Source organism: Rhinopithecus roxellana, chromosome 19 (assembly GCF_007565055.1).
Source record: "Rhinopithecus roxellana isolate Shanxi Qingling chromosome 19, ASM756505v1, whole genome shotgun sequence".
Classification (NCBI taxonomy): Eukaryota; Metazoa; Chordata; class Mammalia; order Primates; family Cercopithecidae; genus Rhinopithecus; species Rhinopithecus roxellana.
The window spans coordinates 73,998,862-74,015,968 of NC_044567.1; the positions used below are offsets into that span (position 1 = coordinate 73,998,862).

At 38.7% G+C, this 17,107-nt stretch overlaps 1 protein-coding gene across 2 annotated transcripts in view; it reads right to left on the reverse strand.

Annotated features, from left to right (window-relative positions):
• The window catches only part of NSF (N-ethylmaleimide sensitive factor, vesicle fusing ATPase), a 166,940-nt gene that overhangs the window by 42,660 nt on the left and 107,173 nt on the right, over window positions 1-17,107 (reverse strand). For both annotated transcript variants that reach the window (XM_030923020.1, XM_010389038.2), the window contains exons 13-15: window positions 10,433-10,528; window positions 5,125-5,281; window positions 2,263-2,396 (exon numbers count right to left, since the gene is read on the reverse strand). In XM_030923020.1, the coding sequence (XP_030778880.1) occupies window positions 2,263-2,396; window positions 5,125-5,281; window positions 10,433-10,528 (387 nt within the window). The remainder of the gene's footprint in view (window positions 1-2,262; window positions 2,397-5,124; window positions 5,282-10,432; window positions 10,529-17,107) is intronic.

The window sequence follows — 17,107 nt, forward strand, 5'->3', positions numbered from 1 at the left end:
GCGGAGTCTCGCTCTGTCGCCAGGCTGGAGTGCAGTGGCCGGATCTCAGCTCACTGCAAGCTCCGCCTCCCGGGTTCACGCCATTCTCCTGCCTCAGCCTCCCGAGTAGCTGGGACTACAGGCGCCCGCCACCTCGCCCGGCTAGTTTTTGTATTTTTAGTAGAGACGGGGTTTCACCGTGTTAGCCAGGATGGTCTCGATCTCCTGACCTCGTGATCCGCCCGTCTCGGCCTCCCAAAGTGCTGGGATTACAGGCTTGAGCCACCGCGCCCGGCCGGAAAACCAAAAATTCTAATATAAATTTATTATACTGCTGAAGCAGAAATCGTTTTTATAAGTTTAAGAGTGCATAGATGATCTGGGCAGTGAGTCACGAATTAAAATAATTTTGAATAAGCTTGTATGGGCACTTATTTTTATACTCCCTTGCCTTCCACTCATCTAAAACTCTACCTTGAAAGGCTTCAACAATTTGAAGATTAAATCATATTTATCAAGTTATTAAGCCATTAATTTAACCATTTAAGCCTCTAAAATCAGCACATATTACCTTCCCCCTTCAAGTCAATTTGCAAGAGATTAAAATAATAAAAATGATAATATCTCACACTTACAAAGTAGCTTTGATCTGCAGAAGCCTAAAGTACTTTTTAAAAACTTTATAGAAAAACTAGGACCATCCACCCACATCTCAGAGTACATCTGAGGTAGAAGCTGGCAGCTGGTGGAAAGCAATGGAGTAATTTACCATCTGCAAAGTTAAAAGCACAGGAATAGATGATTTAGGAAAATGCAAAAAGAATTAGCTATTCAATAAATAAATGGGACATTCAACAGCTACAGATTTCAAGGGCTGCTATTTAAATTTTTACCAGAAGAAGTGGGTTAAGGGTTCCCATCAGAGGGAAAACAAAAAAACAAAGAAAAACAGCCCTACCTACTCTAGGGAAATTACTGGTCCCCATTATTCTATTCGGATTTTCCTGGGAAGGACAGATACTACTGGTTTCACCTCAGAGACAGAATATGATATTATAAGTTCTTTTTGAGTCTGGCAATATTTCTCTTTCACACTCAATTTCAAAGATTTTTATGTATTTCTCTGGACTCTTCAATGTTTATGCCTGGAATCCTGCTACAAGTTCTGCTTCCTCCATCCATCTGAAGTACCCTGTGCAATTTTCTGCCACCTGCAGAAACAAGAGACTAGCTTTTCAAGCTTACATTTTTTGGGAGTCATCTTCCTTTTAAATCTATTTCTCCTCCTCAATCTCTTTCCCAAAGAAACACCGAAGAATTCTACACTACATCCTTATAGAGCGAATACCTAAGAGCAACTTAAAAGAAAACTCTGAACTGTCTTTACTAGGTAGCACTTCAATTCTCAAGATTCTTTCACCTCATTCTGATTTTCCCGCATTTCTTGGACTTACACAGTCAGTTCATATCTATAAAAGATCAAGCATGAAAAAAAGAATTTAAATAAAAGAAATACTTCAGACAGATATAATAATTTCTTGACTGGCAGTATGCAAAATTAGAATAGCAATGGAAACATGATCTAACAAGTAAGATGGAACAGCCATTTAGAGTCTTCATCATTGATTTTTGTTGTTGTTGCATGGCACTTGCTTGAATGTGAGAGAGATGGACCAGATGGTCTTACAGTCTTTTCAGCTCTAGGATTCTATTCTATGCTGTTCTAACTTCACTGATGGTATAAAGTGGCCATGTTAATTAAGAAGGTGACGAGTGGCACTTGGAGAAAGGAAGATGGATGAGAACTGTATTAAGTTACCAAGCAGATTTTGATTATTGCCTAATATAAAACTATCCTTTTGTAGGGATTCCTGGGACTATTTTCCCATTGATATATCTCTGTCTTCCTCAACTTAATTGACCCCAAACAGTTCAACTTTGTACCATAATGAAAGAACTTTAAAAAATCCTAAATGAATTTGTCCCACTTTATTCAAACATTTTCAACTATGACTCTTTTAATCAAATTGATACAAAACTAGGAAATGAAACTTAATATGTATTAAAGCATAATTTAGAAGGTAAAGGTACTCAATAAAATACATTACAAAGTTAAAAAATCTAAAACAGTCACTGTTTCCCCCCAAATTCTGATAATTTGGTTCCAATTGAGAACACAGTTGCTATGGGTTTATATGTCTACATGTACAAAGGCATATATATGTGCACACACACACACATTTCAAGAGATAGGAAATTAAAATGAAAGTAAAATCTTGATACCTTCTTCATGGCCTGACATTTGGCTGTTTCAGAAAAGCCAATCATTTTATCAGGAGAACAGATCTTGATGAACGGGAAGTTGGATTCCTCTGCAATTTTTGCAGCTAAAGCAGTCTTCCCACTGTGAGGAGGGCCTGCATAAAGACATGAGCAAGTCAGGGGAAAAAAGCCAACCTAAGCAAAGGGAAACAAAACAAGTTTAAACTTTTATCCAGAACATACTGAGGTCTTGACTAGTTGCTCATTAACATTTCCTGACACAATTTCACAGCAGACATGTTTTCTCTTATTTATTAGCAACTAAACTTAACGAACTAATTAGCATTTCTCAAAAGTATGGAGAAATACATGCCTCCTGACATTCTCACATACCCTTAATCTTTCAAACTTTTGGCAAAATATACAGAGTATAAGGGTTTTGCTTCTTAAGAGAATGCATTCAAATGCATATCAGTACTTACGTTATTAGTTCTATCAAATCATTTGTCTAACAAAAAAATACAATCTTCTTAGGAGCTGATATTGGGGGCAGGGGAAAACTGCCTTATTAGAAGCAAATGTGATGTAAAAAGCTAGAATTCTAAAGACTCAGGCCTTCTCATAAAGGCAAGCAAATCTACAAACTTAACCTACATTTAGACATCCCTGCCTTCCCTTCCCTGTTTTGGAAGCTGTGTCCCTCATTCAACCATAAACCAATCAAATCTTCCTTCCCATCTTCTCAGGAACCTGACATTACTGATTGTTCCTTTCTCCAATATATTCAACTTCTTCCTCTTCCCTGAGGCCTTTCCAAAAGTGTTTTAGCATGTTCTAGTCTATCTGACAGTTTATTAAATAACAACAAAAAACTTTCTGGGTATCATACCCCTCAACACTACACCTTCTTCTCCCTTCAAAATGGAACTTGCCTATGTAATTATTTACACTGGCTGCTTTTGTTCCTCACCTCCCACCCATCCTCACTAAATCTTATGGCTCCCAGCCCCATTACACTGAACAGGCTCCCATCAAGGTCACAAATGATCTCCATGTCATCAAACCCAACAAACACTTTGGTATCTTTTTCAGCCTCTTAGGAGCATTTGAAACAATTCATAATTTCCCTCTTTCTTAAAATATGTTTCTTTTCTTGGCTTCTGTAATACACATTCTCTCTTTCCCCTCTTTCCTCTCTGGTTACTCTTGCTCAGTCTCTTTTGTCAATTTTTCTGCTCTGTTTAGTCCTTAAGTGTTAACATGCCTCAGAGACAAGTTCTAGTCCTCCTTTTCATCTCAACCCATACCCTCACCGTAAGTGATTTCATCCACTCCCATGGCTTCAACCACAGTCTTATATACTGACAACTCATGAGTCTACTGCCAGCCAGACCCACATATCCAACAGGCAGATCAACATTTCCGATTTACTTCTCCTATATGACCCTTGAATTTAACATGTTCAAAACTGAACCCATCAACTTTCTTCCAGAAATCTGCTTTCCATTAGTGTTCCCAATCTTAGTAAACAGCACCATTTACCGGGCTGTGTATGCCAGAACCCAGGGGGTCATGTTTGATGCCTCTGCCCACATCCAATCTAACAAATATTTCTAAGTTTCAGCTTCCCCACCTACAAAATAGAGACAACAGCAGCATCGACCCTTGGAGGACTTAAGTGGGGTTTAAATAAATAGTATGTGCACAGTGCTAGTAGAATGACTGGCAAATAGCAAGGGCTCAAAAAATGTTAGCTTAATTATGATTGACAATAATAATGAGGTCATTTTAACTCTATCTCCTAAATATTTCTAATTAGTCTACTTATCTCCATCTACACTACTCCACATACTTCAAACCACAATCGACTCTCATTAAGACTAATCCAACTGCTTCTAACCATTAGTCTCTCCTGTATCTTTTTGCCCCTCCAATCCATTCTCCATCATAAAGCAGTCATGATGATGTGGCTTCACTGCTTAAAATCCTACAAATGGCTTTCCATTGCCCCTAAGATAGTCTAAATCTTTAACATGGCCTACAAGGCTTTATATGAACTGGATTCTGTCTGCTTCTACAGTCTCATGTCAGGACAATCTCCCTTTCTGTTTCAAGCTCCTTCCTGCCCAGGACTTACATGCTCTGCTTCAAACATCTTCCCCAGTGACTTTGCCTGGCCAGAGTCTCCTCATTGGTCAAGTTATGGCTTAATATGTTTCTCTCAGGGAGCTCTCACCCCCCAGACCTTTAAAGGTAGTTAGGTTCCCTTGTCATGGGGCCTCACTGAACTTTTCTGCTGTCATACTAATTATAACTGTAAATTAATTATTTGTGAATGGAATGTTCTTCCCCTTTTGTCTGTCTACTCAGTAAAATCCTAACTGGTCTTTCAAGGCCTAGATTAAATATCATCTCTAGTTTTCCCGACCACCCCTATGCAAAATGACTTGTATTCACACAACTTTACACATATATACTGTAGTCAGGAATTTCTTTACACTGCCTTTGTTCATGACCAGACTGAATGAATACTTGAATGTCTTTGTATCCCCAGCAACTAGTTCAATGACTAAAATACAAGTACTCAGTAAATATTTATTTAATTGAATTGAAGCTATGTGGCATCATTCAGTGTATTAAGTGCCACAGAAATACAGATATAATCCTACAAGAAAACTAGTTACTATCATTCCTCAGTAACATTCTACCCCAAGAGAATTTTAATTTGTATACAATATTGGTACATAGACTGGATTACTATTTTCAGATCAAGAACAAGGTTAAAAATGGGAAAGAATTCACTTTTCTAGAATGTGCCTAAGGGCTTTTAAAAAATGCTGTTTTTCCTTTAACTTTTAATGCCATCTCCTCATTCGTCCTCACCTTCCAGAAGCACGCTGACCAATGGTGTGCGGTCACTGTTCTTAGTCTGCTGCACTAGCAGCTCCCCATCATCTAGAACTCGAGTAACTGGGTCACCCCATTTGATGATACCGTTCATAATGTAACTTGCATAATCCTCTTGGTTTGTGCCAAATGCCTATTAAGAAAAAGGACAGTTTAAAGCATTTTGAGCATTAGTGTTAAAAACTAAAATATTTAACAGTATAAAAGATGAGTTATAATTCGTACATGCTAAAGGTATTGATCACTATCCCATATTAATATAAAAAGCCTGGAAAGCAAAACAACTTGTATAATTTATCATTTAACTTTTTTCCCAATAGGAAAAAAAAGGCTGCTTTTAGTGACCTCATGGAATAAAAACAATGGATTCTAGGCTCAGAATCTACGAGAGCTCAAACCCTCATAATTCCTGAGAGAAAGAGTATGTTCCGGCCGGGCGCGGTGGCTCAAGCCTGTAATCCCAGCACTTTGGGAGGCCGAGACGGGCGGATCACGAGGTCAGAAGATTGAGACCATCCTGGCTAACACGGTGAAACCCCGTCTCTACTAAAAAATACAAAACACTAGCCGGGCGAGGTGGCGGGCGCCTGTAGTCCCAGCTACTCGGGAGGCTGAGGTAGGAGAATGGCGTAAACCCGGGAGGCGGAGCTTGCAGTGAGCTGAGATCGGGCCACTGCACTCCAGCCTGGGCGACAGAACGAGACTCCGTCTCAAAAAAAAAAAAAAAAAAAAAAAAAGAGTATGTTCCAATGTGCTTATTTTTATCAACAGTATGCAGTTTGAGGCGGTTCTGTTAAGAACAAAGGAAAAATGAGATTATGGACTTAGAAATTAGAAACAGCGCAGTTGACAAATATACTACCTTAACACTGACTGCAGGTGCTATGGATTAACATGAGAATACGAAATGGTAATGAGAAGATCATGTTCACATCAACTTTGTGGTAGGGGACATAGTTAAATGGCACCAACGTTAAGTTTATATGTGTAAATACAAGATTTAGGATGAGATAGAAATGAGCAGCTGTAATGAAAAGGATATAAAAGCAATTAATACAGAAAATAATTCTATTTGTGTTCACTACATATTGGAGCTTAAATTGCACCCTTCTTCATTTTCAACTTTTAATCTCAAAGGTTATACCTCCCATCAAAACAGCTACCAAAAGTAGTCAATAACTTTAGTATTTACAATTGAATTGGATTTTCATGAGGTTAACAGAATAGGAAAACATAACCTACCATATGTAAAGATCATGTACATGTAAAGATCATGTATCTTGAGAATTTTAACTTTTTAAATATCATCACAGCCCTCAAAAAGTCAACTTTTGATTACCTGATGTATGGAAGAGTTTTAACAGTTCTTCAGAACATGCACCTCACACAAAGCTGTTTTTGTAACACTGTCTCTGAAACAGTATCCAGTGATCTCATATCTCTATTACTTTGCCACAAAATAATTTTTCAGACCACTTTTTAGGTAGTCTCCTTGCATATACTGGTCCTTTGATTTCTGAATACAGAGGAAGGTCCTCATTCTTTGGCCTGGATATGGCAAATTCTGCAGTAGTGTAAAAAGTAATGATGAGCCTAATTCCTACTGGCCGAATGGTTATTCTAAGAAATTTTTACGGCTGGGCGCAGTGACTCAAGCCTGTAATCCCAGCACTTTGGGAGGCTGAGGCAGGCAGATCACCTGAGGTCAGGAGTTCTAGACCAACCTGGCCAACATGGTGAAACCCCATCTACACTAAAAATACAAAAATTAGCTGGCTGTGGTGGTGTGTGCCCGTAATCCTAGCTACTTGGGAGGCTGAGGTAGGAGAATCTCTTGAACCCGGGAGGCGGAGGTTGCAGTGAGCTGAGATCACGCCATTGCACTCCAGCCTGGGAGATAGAGAGAGACTCCATCTCATTAAAAAAAAAAAAAAAAAAAAAATTATAGGCTGGCTTTTGTCTTTAATTGTTCCAGTTATATACTCCAAGCCTCACAGCAGAAGCTTCAAGATACCTGAACCATAAAACAGTGCCTCTCCCAAGATACATAACGTGTATATCTTCCTTACATATCCCATAACTTCATTTTTTTGGTTTTATCCTCCAGACCCTTGCTGCAAGATGGGTGAACTTTGAGGACATTATGCTACATTAAATAAGCCAGTTACAAAAAGACAAATACTATGATTTCACTTATATGAGGTACTTAAGATTACTGAAATTCATAAAGATGGACAGTAGAATGGTGGCTGTCAGGTGTTGTAGGGGAGGGAAAAAAGAATTATTGTTTAATGGGTATAGAATTTCAGTTCAAGAAGAAGAAAAGAGTTTTGGAGATGGATGGTGGTGATGATTACACAACATTATGAATGTGCTTAATACCACTGAACTATACATTTAAAAATGATTACAATGGTAAACTTCATATGTATTTTAAAACAATACAAAATTGAGAAAAAAGTATATAAAGAACTTGTATCAGTCAAATAAGCAGTACAACAGAAAAATAGGCAAAAGACTTGAACAGTATTTCACACAACACAAGTGTGGTCAATTAACATATAGAGAAATGCTTAAGTTCTTAAGTAATAACTAAAATGCAAATCAAGACTGAAATGAGATCTCATTTTACACCCAACTGAATGGCAAAAATCAAATCTGAGGCTGGGTGCAGTGCCTCACGCCTGTAATCCCAGTACTTTGGAAAGCCGAGGCAGACAGACAACCTGAGGTCGGGAGTTCAAGACCAGTCTGGCCAACATGGCGAAACCCCGTCTCTACTAAAAATACAAAAATTAGCCAAGCATGGTGGTGGGCACCTGTAATCCCAGCTACTTGGGAGGCTGAGGCAGGAGAACTGCTTGAATCTGGGAGATGAAGGTTGCAGTGAGCTGAGATTGCACCACTGCACTCCAGTCTGGGTGACAGAGTGAGACTCCATCTCAAAAATAAATAAATAAAAAATAAATCTGATAATACAAAGTGTTGGAGAGGATGCAGAACGGATATCTTTCACAGTATTGGGGGCAGTGCTAATTGGTTCAACCACTGGAAAATGTTTTTTTTAAAGCTGGACGTGCATATATCCAACAACCCAATAATTTTATTCCTAAATAAGAGAAATTCATTCAAGAATGCTTATGACAAATCTTTTTTTTAATAAAAAACTGACAACATTCACAATCGACAGGAAAATAGATGAACTGTGGTGGTCACACAATGGAATGCTATTCAGCATGAAAATGAAGGATGTTTAGTTATAAGAAATCATATAGATCAGCAGTACCCAACCTTTGTGGCATCAGGGACCAGTTTCATAGAAGACAATTTTTCCATGCGGGGGAAGGCGGTGGTTTCGGGATGTTTCAAGTGTATTACCTTTTTTTTTTTTTGAGACAGAGTCTCGCTCTGTCACCCAGGCTGGAGTACAGTGGTGCGATCTTGGCTCACTGCAACCTCTGTCTCCTGGGTTCAAGTGATTCTCCTGCCTCAGCCTCCTGAGTAGTTGGGATTACAGGCACACACCACTATGCCCAGCTAATTTTTGTATTTTTAGTACAGACAGGGTTTCACCATGTTGGTTAGGCTGGTCTTGAACTCCCGACCTCATGATCTGCCTGCCTCGGCCTCCCAAAATGCTAGGATTACAGGCATGAGCCACTGTGCCCGGCCCAAGCACACTACATCACTACATTTATTGTGCACTTTATTTCTATTCTTAAATTGCAATATATAATGAAATAATTATACAAATCACCATAATGTAGAATCAGTGGGAGCCTGAGCTTGTTTTCCTGCAACTATATGGTCCCATCTGGGGGTGATGGGAGACAGTGACAGATCATCAGGCATTAGATTCTCATAAGGAGTGTGCAATCTAGATCCCTCAGATATGCAGTTCACAATAGAGTTAATACTCCTATGAGAATCTAATGTCACCAAAGATCTAACAGGAGGTAGAGCTCAGGTGGTAATGCGAACAATGGGGAGTGGCTGTAAATACAGATGAGGCTCACTTGCTTGCTGCTCACCTCCTGCTGTGTGGCCCATTTCCTAACAGGTCACGGACCTGTACTGGAGGTTGGGAAATCCTGACATAGATGACTCTTGGCAATAAAATATTTAATAAATAGCAAGTCCCAGAAAACTACATACACCATATCTTATTTTACACATCATGAAAATACAGACTAATAACAGTGTGTCATAAAGATTAAGATGAATCTTAATGGACCTGAAGTCCATTTAAGAAAGAAAATCAAACACACACTCTTTAAGAACTGGGACTTTCTACAATTTGTTTTTGTATTAACACAGGACTCTAAACAAAAGTTACTCAAATGTTAGTAGTTGTTTTATAGGAAAATGGGTTAATAACCTTATACTGCATTCTAAAGCTCAACTATGACTATTTTGAATGCCTTTTAAGAAAACTGACACTTTTTTTTAAGTCGTAGAAACTACAGTAGTCAGAGAAACTGGCCGGGCGCGGTGGCTCAAGCCTGTAATCCCAGCACTTTGGGAGGCCGAGGCGGGTGGATCACGAGGTCAGGAGATCGAGACCCTCCTGGCTAACACGGTGAAACCCCGTCTCTACTAAAAATACAAAAAACTAGCCGGCGCGGTGGCGGGCGCCTGTAGTCCCAGCTACTCGGAGGCTGAGGCGGGAGAATGGCGGGAACCCGGGAGGCAGAGCTTGCAGTGAGCCGAGATCGCGCCACTGCACTCCAGCCTGGGCGACACAGCGAGACTCCGTCTCAAAAAAAAAAAAAAAAAAAAAAGAAACTACAGTAGTCAGAGAAACTAAATGTATTGAGCAAGAAAAAGGGATGCCTTGGAGGAGGCTGAGGAGAAGAAGGAGAGAGAGAGAGAGGGGAGGAGGAGGAGGAGATGAGCGTTAATTTTAAATATCCTAATGACTGACATATGGAAGATGGACTGAATTTAGGTTTCTGTAGTTTGGGATTGTATAAGAACCAATCAGAAAAAAAGCTCTAGTTCAATATAAAGTAAAACAACAACTGGAAAGTCTCAAACCTGAATGGCCTGCCTTACAAGATGGTAAGCTTCCTATCATGAAAATATTTAGGTAAGTAATATCACCAGCCACTGGGATTATTGTACAGATGTTTGCATACTGAACATTTCCAATATTAAGATTTTCTCATTTTATGAAACTGCATATGCCATAACCTTCCATAATACTGGGTAAATGGCACTTATTTTTCTCCTGAGTTATTATCATTACTTTTTGGCCTATATATCACTCAATGGGCATACTCACTGGTTTGATATCATTCTCCAAAGAAGCAAGGAAGTCTCCTCTCGTCACCTGCAGGCTTTCTGCTTTCTCCATGTCCACTTCCACTTTAGTACTGGCCTAAGAAGAGATAAAAACAAAATGTAAGGACTTCCAAGATTTAAGAATAGCTAAGAATAATTTCAGTTTAAGAACGTTAACTCTTGAGGATTAAAACGCATATTTTCATACATTAAAAAATCTGAAATATTTGCAAATCACATATATAAGGGATTAATATCCAGAATACATAGATAACTGCCAAAATTGAACAACAAAAAACCAAATCAAAAATGGGCAAAGAACTTAAACAAACATTTCTCCAAAAAAGATATACAAATGGCCTTAAATAAGCACATGAAAAGATGTTCAACCTCACTAATCATTAGGGAAATGCAAATCCAAACTACAAAGAGATTTCACTTCATACTCATTAGGAAGGCTACTACCACAAAAACACAGAAAATAACAAGTGTTGGTGAGGATGCGGAGAAATCAGAACCTTTATGCACTGCTGGTGGGAACGTAAGTAAAATGGTTCAGTCACCGTGGGAAACAAAAATATGGTGGTTCCTAATAAAATTAAAAATAGAATTATCATATGATCCAGCAATTCCACTTCTGGGTCTATAACCCAAACAACTGAAAACAGGGTCTTGAAGAGATATCTGTACAGCCTTGTTCATGACAGCATTACTCACAATAGCTAAAATGTGGAAGAAATTCATATGGCCATTGACAGAGGAACAGAAAAACAAAATGTGTTACGTACACACAATGGAATATTATTCAGCCTTAAAAAGAAAGAAAATTCTGACATGCTACAACTTGATGAACCTTGAGGACATTATGCTAAGTTAAATAAGCAAATACCGTACAATCCACTTATATGAGGTTCCTGGAGTAGCTGATATCCAAGAGACAGAAGGTAAAATGGTAGTTGCCAGGGATAGGGAGAGGAAGGAATGGGGAGTTACTGTTTATGGGTATGGAGTTTCAGTCAGTTTTACAAGATGAAAAGAGGTCTGGAGACGAAAGGTAGTGATGGTTGCACAACATTAAGAATGTATTTAATGCCACTGAATTGTACATTTAAAATGGTTACACAGTAAATTTTACTTTTTTTTTTTTTTTTGAGACGGAGTCTCGCTCTGTTGTCCACGCTGGAGTGCAGTGGCGCGATCTTGGCACACTGCAAGCTCCACCTGCCAGGTTCACACCATTCTCCTGCCTCAGCCTCCCGAGTAGGTGGAACTACAGGCACCTGCCACCATGCCTGGCTAATTTTTTGTATTTTTACTACAGACAGAGTTTCACCATGCTAGCTAGGATGGTCTTGATCTCCTGACCTTGAGATCCACCCGCCTCGGCCTCTCAAAGTGCTGGGATTACAGGCATGAGCCACCGCACCCAGTCAATTTTATGGGTATTTGAAAACAATTTTAAAAATTGGAATCAAATAAAACACATCTCTCAAATTCACAAATACATATACCCTTTGAACAAGTCCACTTCTAGTAATTTATCCCATATATTCACAAATGTGTACAAAGTTACATGTACAAGTATATCTACTAAAGTAACTTGTTATGAAAAAAGACGAGAAGCATATTAATAATGTCTGCCAAGAGGGGATGTTATGTAAATTAGAACACATCTGTACCAAGGGACACCGTATAGCCATTTTACTCATGAGGAATGAGTAAGAAAAAATACATACAGAGAGTAAGAACAGTGAAAACCCATACAAAAAGAAAATATATACAGACATGAAAACACAGTCATACTTGGCTGCGTATCAGAATAACCTCCAGAGCCTTCAGAGATATACAGGCACTCAGTTCCATTCCCCATAGCATTTTGATTTAACAGGTCTAATAGAGGGTCTTTATAGTTTTATCAAGTACCACAGGTGATTCTGGTACTGAACCAGGCTTAAGAACCATTACTCTAGGAGACCAAGAACCTAAAACTCTGATTTGTATTAATACGTTGTGCTTCAGAATCTACGTGCCAGCTCCAAATAGTCTGCTTACTGCACCTGGACCTAGCATTTAGACATCTGGAGAAGCATCAAGGCCTTTATCAGCACTTGGAGCTGCCTGGACCTGATGAGTGATTAAGATACCAACACGTGTTTTAAAGCGACTGGGCTCACTACCAATAGCACAAAGCAACACAACCTAATTTTTAAATTGGTATCATGGCTTTGAAAAAAAAAAAAAAGCATCTTCAAAAAAAGCTGACTATGAAACAAAAGCATGTTAAATAAATATCAACCTCCCATCAATTATTATGAAATATGAGTCATATATTTTTTTTTAGGAAGAGGCTGCGAGACAAATGAAATGACAGATAAAAAAAAAAGTCACCCTTGTGGGATAAAAAGAACTATGTCAGGAAGCTGGGTGAAGATGGCAAACAGAACACAGTTATTTATCTTCCTCTCCGCCCCAAATCCCACAAAATGACAGAAAGTGAGACAGAAAGGCTACAAAGCATGAAAGAAATATCCAGAAGTTTTAACTGTGATCTAACAGGATTCTCGGAAGGAGCGAACAGAAAGAGTCATAGAGAAGAAACAATAAAAGATAGAGGAGAAAAAATTTCCTATAGCTGAAGAAAGGTGTGCCTCTGCAGTTTAAAGGGTTCAGGGAGTGATGACTGGGATAAATGAAAAGCAGCACACGATGTCCAGACCCACTGTTGTAAACTTTCAGAGCACCAAAGGTGAAGAGAAAGTCCTAGAACTTTTCTGAGGGACAAAAATAGATTTCCTGCAAAGAAATCAGAATGAGATTGGTATGATAGCTCTCACCGGCAACACCAGAAACTACAAGACAATGAAACCATGTCTTTGAAAAGATATTTGGATGGCTACCCTAGAAAATGATTCTTTGTGTGTATAGGGAGGCAAGTAAGCATTTTCACAACAGTACTATTTTCAACAGCCACAACCAGAAATAATCCATATGTTAAATGAATTATTCATTAATTCTATTTACTGAGTACCTACCAGACACCAAGCCTGTTCGAGGAACTGGAGTCATAGCAGTAAATAAAACAGAAAAGGTCCCTGTGTTCATGGATCTTATATTTTCCATTATGTGGCAATATTCTAGAACACTCTGCATTTGTCCAAAATAATGAAGGAGACTTAAATATATTGACACAGAAAGCTATCCAAGGAATATTTGCAAGTGAAAAATGAAAACTGCAGTATAATTCTATTAATGTTCATTTTTCTAAAAAAAGCATACATGTATATGAATGTAAATATTATATAAAGAAAACAAACTTCAAAGATATATGCCAAATTCTGGCTAACTCCGGAGAGTGAAAGGAAAACAGTGTTAGAGATGGCCTTTCTCATTTTTCCCTATATGCTTTGACATTCTTGAATCTTTTACTAAAAGAATGCCATCATCTATAACTTTTTTTTTTTTTTTTTTTTTTTTTTGAGACGGAGTCTCGCTGTGTCGCCCAGGCTGGAGTGCAGTGGCCGAATCTCAGCTCACTGCAAGCTCCGCCTCCCGGGTTTACGCCATTCTCCTGCCTCAGCCTCCTGAGTAGCTGGGACTACAGGCGCCCGCCACCACGCCCGGCTAGTTTTTTGTATTTTTTAGTAGAGACGGGGTTTCACCGTGTTAGCCAGGATGGTCTCCATCTCCTGACCTCGTGATCCGCCCGTCTCGGCCTCCCAAAGTGCTGGGATTACAGGCTTGAGCCACCGTGCCCGGCCATCATCTATAACTTCTATACTTTTATTTTTTTTTTATTTTTTTTATTTTTTTTTTGAGACAGAGTCTCGCTCTGTCACCCAGGCTGGAGTGCTGTGGCCAGATCTCAGCTCACTGCAAGCTCCGCCTTCCGGGTTCATGCCATTCGCCTGCCTCAGCCTCCCGGGTAGCTGGGACTACAGGCGCCGCCACCTCGCCCAGCTAGTTTTTTGTATTTTTTAGTAGAGACGGGGTTTCACCATGTTAGCCAGGATGGTGTTGATCTCCTGACCTCGTGATCCGCCCGTCTCGGCCTCCCAAAGTGCTGGGATTACAGGCTTGAGCCACCGTGCCCGGCCAACTTCTATACTTTTAAAAAGAAAGTAAGAAGTAACAAAGAGACAAATATTTTACTTCAATAGAACAATTAACATTTAAATTATTGGGCTGGGCACGGTGACTCACGCTTGTAATTCCAGCACTTTGGGAGGCCGAGATGGGTGGATCATGAGGTCAGGAGATTCAGACCATCCTGGCTAACACGGTGAAACCCTGTCTCTACTGAAAATACAAAAAATTAGCTGGGAGTGGTGGCGGGCACCTGTAGTCCCAGCTGCTTGGGAGACTGAGGCAGGAGAATGGCGTGAACTCAGGAGGCAGAGCTTGTAGTGAGCTGAGATCGCGCAACTGCACTCCAGCCTGGACGACAGAGCGAGACTCCCTCTCAAAAACAAAAACAAACAAACAAATAAAACATAAACATTTAAATTATTAATAGGGCTTATATTGGCACATATGAGGCATTTGATAAATATTAATTGCATTTATTTGGCATTTCTAAGTTTAAATAAAGAAAAATGGGCCCGGCACAATGGCTCACACCTGTAATCCCAGCACTTTGGAAGGCCGAGGCAGGCGGATCACCTGAGGTCGGGAGTTCAAGATCAGCCTGACCAACATGGCGAAACCCCGTCTCTACTAAAAATACAATATTAGCCGGGCATGGTGGTGGGCACCTGTAATCCCAGCTACTTTGGAGGCTGAGGCAGGCAAATTGCTTGAACCTGGGAGACAGAGGTTGTGGTGAGCTGAAATTGTGCCACTGCACTTCAGCCTAGGCAACAAGAGAGAAACTCCGTCTCCAAAAAAAAAAAAAAAAAAACAGAAAAAAAGAAAAATGGTGTCACAGGAACCAAGCATATCCATGAAAGAATTATGATAATTAATAATAACTGTCTATAGTTCTTCATAGTTTATAAAGTATGCTCATATACACTATCTAATTTCATCATATCACATTATCTCATTTCATACTTACAAACCTGAAGGTTTTAATAAATTATAAAAGGCAGATACAGGATTTCCTTCCTAGGTACCCTTATATAAAAGTTTTAACTCTGATTCTAACTTTTTGATACATCTGAAAGGATTCTACAAGATACAAACTCAAGTCAAAGTGAAGACAGGAGCTCTGACTGAAACATTAAAATCTCAACAAAGCTACCAGCCTCACTTTAAACACCTCCTTCCTACACAGGTTTAGGTTTTTACCATAATATTTTGCATTCTGATTCTCTTATAGTAAAATCGAATTCAAATGACAGATACATACAGCAGTATGAAAGAAAAATCTTGCCCATCTTTCAACATTTGCCAAAAAATAAGATAGATTTCAGGACTGAAGCTGGTATAAAACTTGCCATTTTGCTAATTATTAAGAAAAGACTCACCCAATTAATTGCTGAGTCCTTTCTTAAAAGTGAATTAAGATGGGTGTGGGGAAGAGGTATTTCAGAACAAGCTGTTTTCAGCCACACAAGGAATTCTATAAATTACATAATTGTAAGCAATGAATATTCCAATTGTAAATTACTCCTACCTGCTCATTAAAATAAATTTTCTAAGGACTGCTCTTAGTTGACTTTTAGTATTTTATCAAAATTTGTAAAATCTTATTTTAAAAAGTCTATATTTCTGAATTTTTACTCGTTCAGAAAATCTTTTCTCATTTGTTTGAATTAGCAACATTTTTCCTGCATTTTATTTGTAACAGCTAATCAATATAGAAGAGGCAGCATCTTTCAGCTTATACCTGCAGAAACTAATAAACTTGTATTTCAACACTAGCAAATATCAAGTGGTCACCCTTAAATTTCATAACCTTTTAAATCTGACCTTTCAAAGTTCTTATCATTCCTCTTGAATTAAGGGTAGAATGACCTTAACCAATCAAAAATTCTGCAAAAAAATAAGAAATTTTATGAAATTCTGTAAACATAACTTAGAGCTTTGACTCACGTGGAAAGCGTGTGAGTGTGTATGTGTGTGTCCTCAGTTTATTTCCTCACAACAGATTAGAGAAAAAATTTGGGTTATGAATCTTCTCTACCTGAAGCAGAAATTTCTTTCAGGATAAAAACAACCAAATGTCACATGAATTTTAGTTGACCGCAATCATAGGTGCAAGTACAAATGACATGAACAACAGGTGTTTATGACCAGATTTTCCACTTGTTTCAGAAACCCTGAAAAAACAGTTTAACAGGAAAGACTTGTTTAGTCCACCTGACTAAATCTTTGTTTAGGCCTCAATCTTCTGAAAAGGAAGCAAAATAACACTAATAATGACTTTTTAAAATACAAAGAAAGAACACTTGTACGTTTTAAATGTTTTTAAAGTTCAGTAACAACTTTAAATTATAAGTTTCAATTTAAATATTTATTCATCAATCACAATTAGTAAAGCTATAAACATGTATAGCAATGGAAGACTAAAACTGTATTTCTTTTGTTTAGCCAAGGATGAGACACTGGAAAAATAGTCTTTAAAGACCTTCTGACAATGCAGATTTTTAAAAATGCAGAAAATGAAACTTCAGTAATATTTCTTTTTGGGAGTAAGATTAGTGTCTTACATAGCTTTCTCATCCCCAAAGTGCCT